This window comes from Halyomorpha halys, unplaced genomic scaffold (genome assembly GCF_000696795.3).
Source record: "Halyomorpha halys isolate HHAL.00 unplaced genomic scaffold, Hhal_1.1 Scaffold423.1, whole genome shotgun sequence".
Taxonomy (NCBI): Eukaryota; Metazoa; Arthropoda; class Insecta; order Hemiptera; family Pentatomidae; genus Halyomorpha; species Halyomorpha halys.
The window spans coordinates 794,470-804,284 of NW_027105827.1; the positions used below are offsets into that span (position 1 = coordinate 794,470).

General features: G+C 29.5%; 1 protein-coding gene across 6 annotated transcripts in view; it reads left to right on the plus strand.

Moving 5' to 3' along the window:
- Positions 1–9,815, plus strand: part of LOC106682544 (apoptotic chromatin condensation inducer in the nucleus) — a 36,006-nt gene that overhangs the window by 20,397 nt on the left and 5,794 nt on the right. For all 6 annotated transcript variants that reach the window (XR_001343431.3, XM_014423457.3, XM_014423453.3 and 3 more), the window contains 3 exons: positions 7,547–7,758; positions 9,128–9,361; positions 9,484–9,637. Coding sequence is in view for 5 of the 6 variants with exons in the window: in XM_014423457.3 (XP_014278943.1) it covers positions 7,547–7,758; positions 9,128–9,361; positions 9,484–9,637 (600 nt within the window). In the remaining variant the exon portion in view is untranslated. The remainder of the gene's footprint in view (positions 1–7,546; positions 7,759–9,127; positions 9,362–9,483; positions 9,638–9,815) is intronic.

Sequence of the window (9,815 nt, forward strand, 5' to 3'; positions counted from 1 at the left end):
ATAGTATGTAATTAAAAAAAAGAATCATATTTTTAAACTCCCTGAAAAACGTACTAAACCTTGGCCTGATTTTTAATGTCCTTATGATATCTAACTTTTCTTTATTTAATCACATTTTGGCACCAAAATGTTGTTTCATAAGTTTTTTCATTTATTTTTCTGTCAGAAACAGTTCGTTTTCCTACTTCTAATTAAGACATTTGCGATTTAGTTAATGATTCTCATTCATCAATATAAAATAAAGACGAGTTTCTTTTTTTATTATCACTGTCACTTTCTTCTTGTTAGTTGCCATTTCCACACACAAAAAGTCCCCCTAAATAGTACATAAAAAACAACAAAACAGATTACCTAAAAAACAAAGACTACAATAGAAGTATAACCTAAATAGGATGGAAACAAAAGAAAAATGAAAGAGACTTCATTAAACCGACTGTACTTAGTGTCGTATCTTGGAAAATATAATGCGTGTGTCGTCTTCTTTGTTAACACTAATTTATCATAGTCTACTGAGTTAATCAATCGTACTTTCTAAATAGTTTTATATTTATTGCTCAGAAAATTAAATTTCAATTTTCTTTTTTAATAATAACATGCAGATCAACTGGATTTCTATTAAATCGGAGCCCAAATTAGTGACGTGACATTCTAGCTAGTGTATTTATAACAAATAAAATTTATATTTAAATTTAAATAAAAGGAAGATGGACCAGGTGAGGTCAAAGAAAAGAACTCGGTCATAAAACTTTGATTTTTTTTTTACCGCACCCTGACCATGTTCCATTTGTTATCACACTCGGTCAATCACTGACTTTACATTAAATTTAAATGGTTAAATAGTAGTGGAGATATTCAGTGTAGAAGTCATCTTTTAACCATACATTATCAATTTTAACCATACATATCAATTTTACTATTTCTTAATGAGGTGTAGATAGTTGACCGTAGATTAATGATTGGAGAAGTTTGTCAGGGGGTGCGGTCAGCAAAGAACAACATAAATAAAAAAACATATTTATTTATTTTATGCCGACGTTCGACCTGAGTTTCAGGTCTTCATCAGGGCTATAGAACAAAAGAGATAACAACAACATTTAGAGCAACATACAATTGAAAAGGAATAGTATACAAAAAAATTTAGAATTATACAAAATATTGAATTAAATCATAAATGATAAAAAATTAATAGCTGATAATTGAATAGTACAAAATTTATAAATGATAAAAAATTGATAGCTGATAATTGAATAGTACAAAATTTTAATTGATTGATAATCGTGGAATTGTATGGTAGTAGATTCAATTATCAGCTATCAATTTTTTATCATTTATGATTTAATTCAATATTTTGTATAATTCTAAATTTGTACACTATTCCTTTTCAATTGTATGTTGCTCTAAATGTTGTTGTTATCTCTTTTGTTCTATATCCCTGATGAAGACCTGAAACTCAGGTCGAAACGTCGGCATAAAATAAATAAATATGGTTTTGTTTATTTATGTTGTTCTTTGCTGACTGCACCCTCCGACAAACTTCTCCAATAATTAATTTTTCTTATTATAAATTTGTATGTTATGCTCTCCGGTTTATTATACCATCTCTTTGGAAATCTTTAGAAACCAATAAGTCAATATCTTCATTATCAGTGCCTCTTAAAATTTTTGAGCCTCTCTTTTTTTTCATGTTTTGCAAAATAAAAAGAATCTGATTTTAATGAATTTTGATCGTAACTAAATTGTGACTAAAAATCGAGAAATATATTTTATAAATGTGTACATAGTTGAAAATTGTAAAGATGTGAAATTAGATAAATTAAAATATAAAAATAGATGTATATATTACTGTGGGCCGGAAAAGAATTTTTTTTTCTAAAACACCATACTGCAGCAAACTTACCTCTAGTCTAAGAAAGTAAAATGTGTTCTAAGAAAAATTTTTACTTTTTATCTCCAATTAGTGCAGTACTTCTAAACAAAACAAGAAATACATTTCAAAAATAATTCAGCAGATTTTTACAAAATTGTTATTGGCTAAATTACCTTACTCAATTAAATTACTTTGTACTTAATTTACAAAGAGTATGGTAAATTTTAAGTAATTTTTTTAATGAACTCATTTATCAAATTTATTGGCAGAGCAATAAAGGTTCGAAGGGTGAAAGTCCATTTATGGGCATTCAAGGGTAAAAACTCGTTCTAAGAGCATTCAAGGCTGAAAATTCTTTTTAAAGGTATGCAACGCTGAAAACTCATTTTAATGGTATTAAGAGCTGACAATTCATTTTAAGTGCATTCAAAACTGATAACTCATTTGAATAGTATTCAAGGCTGAAAATCTAACTTGTCTTCCAAAAAACTGCAAATTTTCATTTTAAACTGGAATATTTTTTTCTATTTTCGTACAAATTTTAACTTTATTAAAATCTTTTCTTTATTTTTCCTTAGTACATAATGAAAATTTGAAAAGTAATTCACTTGAAAAACTTGTTACAGATAACCCTAAATGAAGTGTAGTTCTAATAAAATCATCAACTTTTGAGTAATTATTTGAGATACTCATTAATCAACTTGATGTACCTTACTATTTCTGTTTTTCTTGGAGATTTGGGAAAGTTCCATTCGTCTGCAGTTTCACCTGACTTATTCTGACTTATGTAATATCTTCATTGGTTATTCGGGTATTGAATGGGTATTTATGTGTTATCGAGTAGGGTATTCATAGAGTATTAAAGTTCCAATCAGTCTTTTCAATGCATTCTGTTGCTTGAAAGTCGATCAGATGGTTTCAAGCTCCTAATTTAATTGCCTTTCATTTATGTTGATTTGCTCATTTTGTTAGATTTTTTTTCCAATCCTTGACATTTAGTTCACTCTGTGTTTTTATTTGTTTAAGAGATTATGTATTATATGAAAACTATGAGCTTCTAACAATAGATTTTTAAGCCAATGGCTGTTTAGATTTCTCATTTTCTCCACTTATAAAAAATTAGTGGTTCACCTTGTTCTTTATAATTATGTTTATTAGTTAATGTAGGTACTAGAATTAATTAAACACATTCCCCTCCCCCTCCCAAAAAAATAAGTGTACAAATGATTTTTTTACCTCCCTAACAATTTCCAGCAGGGGATAGTGGGGAGGTGCGCTGGGCTTGCGTATGCTATTTCAGCCAATAATCAGTAATTTATTTTTATTTTCTATATTATACAGGATTTTTGGGTTCTGTTTCATTTTGGGAGAACATACCAATTTTTTTAACTTTAACAGATCCACTGTATTTGTCTGGTATGTCCAGCCCTCCTGATCTGTCCTGAGTGCCTTCTTGAGTATGCCAGACTAGTCCAGCCCTCCTGGTCTCAGTCTGCTTCTAGCACCGATGCCAGAGGGTCAAGCCCTTCCCAATATCCCATTGGATCCACCATCTTTTTCCATCTGTTGGTGAACTCTCTAAAGAAGGGATAATACTTTTCTTATAACTGACACAGGAAGGTACTGCTTTGTAAGAAACCTAGTCTTTCTTGACAACTTGCCTCAATGTTTTTCCATGTTAGTGCAATCCACTTCCAGTTGATCTGCTGTTAGGATTTGAGCCCCAGTGGTTTGGGAAGACCTACTTAGTCTTCAATCTTATATGGATGGTGGGAAAGAACTTCCTCAGAGCAAAGCCATTCTGGCTCACCACCCATCATCCATTCCACGGCTCTATCGAATCCTTCCACAGCATCTTTTATAGGTTCTGGGTCTCACCAACCCTTTCGTGGAGTCCCTTCAGTTGCACTATCAGCCCCTGCTTCTTCACTTTGTATTTAACAAAATTCTTCCTGAGAATGAGGTTCTTGATCACTCTAGCCTGCACTTGTATAGGATGGTGCAACACCATTCCTTGGTGACCTTCAGTGGAACCAATCTCTGTTTGTTGGCTAGTGATTGTTTTACCTACCTGCTTGTTTTTCCCTCTCCTCTCCACTTGCCACAAAAGATCTAGGTGATGTTACTTATTTTTGGAACTTATGGAAGGTAGACTGATAAAGTCCCTATATTAAGGGGCAACTTGAGCCAATCCTGATTCTATATTACATCTACATGACACTCAGAATTCAATAACCGGTTCTTAAGCTATTTGTTCAAGATAGTTGAGAAGAGAAATGAAGTTAATTTTGGAATTAAATGATAAGTTTGGTCTGCTTCGGAATGGCATGATATATTGAGGGATGTTCTAATCCATTCCATATGGAACTGGTGGGTTGATACCGGTTAGGCAAGAAGAATCAGGTGCCTCATGTCATTAAAGTTACTTTTTTTTTTTTTAATAAACAGGTATTCAATTAGATTTTCAGATTTCTTCTCAATTTTATTATTTGTATACATGAAGGCCTCCTTTCAGAATAAAATGTTCAGATTTATTCTCATTTTGCTATTTTATATAATCTTATAATATTATATAAGTGACTCATATTTGACTAATATAATATTCTGAATGTTTTTTTCTTTCCTAGATATTGAAATTATGTGGCAATAATAATAGTTGTTCATGTATTATATTTTTATTTTAATTCTAGTTGTCAGGATGTAATGATCTTGGTCCTATTTTTTATAATGGTTTCTGTGAACATTTCTTTGTAAAATATTTTTATCTCTGACTGATAAGTTTTCATATTTATTCAAATTCGATCATTCTTCTATTTACCGTTTCATTATTTATGTTGTGATTTAGCCTATTATTTGATATTGAGAAAATAACTGAGTTCAATTCTTTAATACAATTATTTCTATTGAAAATCTTCAAACTATTGACGTATACTACAAACAAAAACTTGTAATCATACCCTTAAATATCCTTTAAGTTCTAATTAAATTTCTTTAAAAGATTCTAATGATTTTCAAACATGTTAAAAATTTATTAAAATCTAATATTAAGATGTCATTTAGTTCCATGTTAATTTTTTTTTTGTTTCCACATTATTCTGTACCAGGCGAATGGCAAAATATATATGACAAGACAATTTAGTTTTGTATTGAATTGATTAGTTTTAGTTAAGGCAAAAACATTTTATATTTCTCTTGCAGAATCATGTATATTAATTAAATAAAGTTTCCCAGAATCACTGGTTCATTTCTAGAGCAGATGAAGAATTATATAGAAAAAATAAAACTCGGTTGTTTGCATTTTAAAAAAAAATTAAATGTTATCACTGAAGGCAATGAGGTTGAACTTATAGGATTTTCTGTTTTGTTTTTTTACTTGCGATTACATTTGAATTTTGATGAACTCTCCAATCATCCTTAGCCATGAAAAATAAAAAAATCTGACTCTCTTCATCCAATGTTTAACTGAAAAATAAATTGGCATATAATCGTGCAAATTGTTAGTTATCTTTTTGAAATTTCTTCTTTTCTATTTAATTTATTGATTAACTACATGAAAGTTGCACTTATTTATTTTTGGTTAAACAAAAATGAATGAAAGTACCTTTTAAATTCACTTCCTTTGCATTACATCCCTTAAAAATAAATATATATATTTCTATTCATTTTAAATAATCTATTCACAATTGTCATCAAAGAAGTTGTTTTTGACACTTGCAGTTAATAGTACAGGGAATAGTTGTAACATGAAAATTTGTAGATATTTGATAAAGTGAACATTTCATAAGTACCATATTTAAGTGATGAATGTGAAAAATCGAATTTTTTTTATTAACTTTTTTACTTGTTTGAGGATAGTATGTTTTATAATTTGTTCTGTAAATACTTATTTATTTAAAATTCTCATTAAAAAAAATTGTGTATTTAAGACAAAACAAAACAATGTTTTTTTATCAAACTGCTATTACCCTTAGTCAGTGAAAATGTTATCGAACATCTGAAAAGTTAGATATTTGATCATTTTTAACTTGTGATGTTTTGCCACTCTTTTTTATAATTTGTATCTTGTAGAAACAGAACAAAAATTTGTAGAAAAAGACTATAAATTGTACGACTTACAGATGTTTTATGATTTATCCTCAAATGAGGACTGTGATATACATTGGGATCAAAAATGAAACATTAAGATTTTTATTGAAATAATTTACTTGAAATTTATGGACAAAATTATAATCACTGATATTCAAAACAAATGAATATTCGAGTACAACTTATAAGTATAAATTATTTTTCTAAATGGTAACCAGAGGCACATTCTGGGTTATCCTATAAAACAAACAAGAATCATCAGTCATGTTGAACATTGATTTAGGTTTGATTCCCCCAGATGCCTATCAGATGAAAATTGTGGGAAATACATGTTTTCAAAAATTAAAATTCATATATGAATGGAATTAATCACCACAATTTGTTGTTTTCAAAATGTAGAATTAAAGTTAAGGACACAAAATGGTATCGATACCTATTCACTTGTGTGATGGATATGACGATTGTAAATATAAATATACTGTATAATCAGTTGAATGACAATAAAATTGAGCTGTTTGATTTCATTTGTGAAGTGGTCACGTTTTATCTTAGGCTCCCCAGTGTTCGGAGTTCACTTAGTCCAAATCAAGAGAAAGCTCATCCATCAATGATGATGATCTGATCTAATGCGATTCAATGGTATTGGCCAAATATTAGGAAAAAAGAGAGAGCAAATGAGATTATGTTCAAACCCAAGAAGTTTTGTACCAACAGTGTTCTGGCACTGTCAGAATGCTTCTCTGATCACCATTTAAAAATAATGTAATTTATTAATAAGTTTTAAGTTTTACTGAATATTTATGTGTTTTCAATATCAGTTTTAGTTGTTTTAGTAACTTAAAAAAAAAAAAGAAAAGAAAGTAGTTTCCCCTTTTTACAACAAAAGAAAAATTTCCTTTTTTTGCCATTTTCAGCATTGAAGGGACGGCCCTCTGAGGATGAGGAGGGATTTTTGTAGATAGTTAAATTTAATAAGTATTAATCATTCAGAGCCTATAGAGCACAAAATTATTGAAAATTTAATTTTTACAAAGAAAAAAAATAGTGCAAATGAGTTAATTTATCAGAAGCACTTTTCAAAAATGAAGTATTACTAACACACCTCTAGAGCTTAGAGAAGTTAAAAGAAAGACTCAGAATTAAAGAAATTATTTGGAATGAGGAAGTCCTTTGGTTTCCTGAAAAGTAGCTATATTCACATTCGTTACTTGAATGTGGGGGCGATAATATAATAATATATTGAATGAGTTATCAAGTGAGTTAATCATGTTATGTTGTATGTGATAGATGGCTTATGATAAATACAAAATTTTAATCTCAACAGACTTATGGATTATTTAGTCACTTAATCATTTTTGTTGGTCCTTGGGGGTAAAAATTGATGAAATCTAAAAATTTTTCATTTTTCATAATGATCCATAGGTTTATCATGGCCAAAAAGTTTGATTCATCATTAGGCATCTATCACATATATTTAAAAAAATTACCACATTTAATGCAAGTGAAATGTATAAATCTAGAATATAAGTTGTGATTTTAGACTTTTTATTAAAACTTTTTTTTTCAACCGGTTTTCTTCATGGTATTTTTTAGTGGTAAGAAAGATATCGCTGCTGACTGAAGATGTGAAAAAGGCACGGCGCTCTCCAAGTCCTTCTGGAAACCCTGCTACAGAGGTCCTTTTTATTACCAATCTTGTGAGACCCTTCACTATTCCACAGTTGAGGGAACTATTGGCTCGAACTGGAACGATTGCCTCTAATGGGTTTTATATTGATAAAATCAAATCTAAGTGTTATGTAAAGGTAAATAATTTTTACAATTTTATTTTAGTCATTAAGTAATTTAAATTTAAATAGTATTTTCATACATGTTTCTTTACTTACTCTCTCGAACAGTTCACCATTGTCTTGAAAACCCAAGAATTATTGTTAAAATACTTTGTTGAATTGGTGAATGATAGAATTCACCTGAAGAATAATTTTATCAAGGAGTTGTGTTTAATAATAAATTTTGGTTGTATTCACTCATATTTTCTGAATTATTTCAAAACTGACATTTTATATAATACAGCCTTACAAATGGTTATATCATACTACGAAATAAGTATAAATACAAATATTTTTTGTTGTTTCAAAATAAGCTATGTAAAATAGAATGGGGATAATAATAACTATAAAATTTTTTTTCAAAAACTAAGTTAACAGGTTTGTACATGCTTAAAAATCCGAGGTAAGCATGAGTGTTATTCTATTAATTACTCTTAAAGTTAATTAATTTAAGATTTTTTTTTACATTTCATTTGTTTGTTTTTAAAATTTACACCTATAGATTTATTTTCTTATTTTAATTATAAATTGCCGAACATTTATTTTTAAATGCAACCAAAGTTCGTTTTGCATGTTAGCTTTTATTTTTATTTTCTAATAAACTACTTCTGTATGAAAAAAATATATCTTATTTATTGTCGGCAGTAATTGCAGTTCGTTATTGTAATATTTCAATTCTGTTCAATAAATGATATTTAATGTTTTAAATACATTTCTTATTAGGTAAATATATTAACTAATTTGATTAGAATAAATTAGTTATCTTTTAGTCATTCATAAGCAATTGAATCATGTCTGCCTGAGTTAGTAATTTTGGATCATTATATTTTTCTTTTATCGTTATTTATTATTTATTTAAATCATTAAAATTTTGACCTTCAAGGAAGTAGTCAACAAAGATCTGCCTTAGATTTTACCTTTTCTGGGTTTAATTAGATGTTTTTATATAGTTTTTTGAATATTTCTATCAAAATGTTTCAAGCTGGCTGAAAGTGCAAGTTTGGTTTTCCCAAAATGAGTACTGCCTTGTGGCCTAGGCTAGTTCAATGAGGATTCATTAAATGTGGATTTAAGATCTCATGAGGTTCAAGTTGTAAAATGATTTTAAAAGAATTATTGTTTTGGTTTTTATATGTACGAGTAGATTATGCTCACTGCTATAATTGTTGTTCTAGAATTTTTTTTCTGCTTTGTCTTATCAATAAATATCAAGAGTATTTCATCAAAGTGCAGTTCTTAAGTACACCCGCAATACTAAATTAATCATAATGTTTTTACTGAAATTCTATCGTTTCCTTTATTTTATATATTTTTCTTTTTATTATTGATGCCATTCTTATTTTAGTACACTGATATTGAAATGGCTGTGGAGACAAGACATGCATTGAATGGTGTTAGGTGGCCAGTCAACAATCCTAAGATGCTTAAAGTTGAGTTTGCCACTCCTGAGGACATGGCACTTGTGCAAAAATTAGCTGAAGACGAAGTAACTGTAAAGAAGCCAGAAACTGCTGAGCCAGTTACTGCTGCTACTGCCGGCTGGTTATCTGAGCAAGCTGCTTTAAAACCTCAGCGTAGGGTGAGCATTCAGGTTAATCATTAATAAATTGTAATACTAGTATTAAGAATTTTTTTTGTATATTAACTTACGTTTCTTCAGCCTTGTGTTTTACTTGATATTTATATTTTATTTTGGCTTAGGTGACAACAGCAGTGAGGGAATGGGATATGGGTAAAGTAGGCATGGGCGCAGCTGAGGAAAAGAGGCAGGTAGAAGAGTGGCCAGTGAAACCAGAACTGCCTGAGGTGAAAAGACGAGCAGCCAGTCCAGTAGAAAACAAATATGAACCTCCTGGTAATTATTATTTATATTAAATGAGGAGAAGATGGTTGGGGGTGCGGTCAATGAAACACAAATAAGTATGACCAACTTATTTTAATGTGCCGACGTTTCGGCTAGAGTTTCTAGCCTTCTTCAGGGCTAAAAACAAAACAAGATAACAACCACAAGATAATAACTACAGTAAGTATAG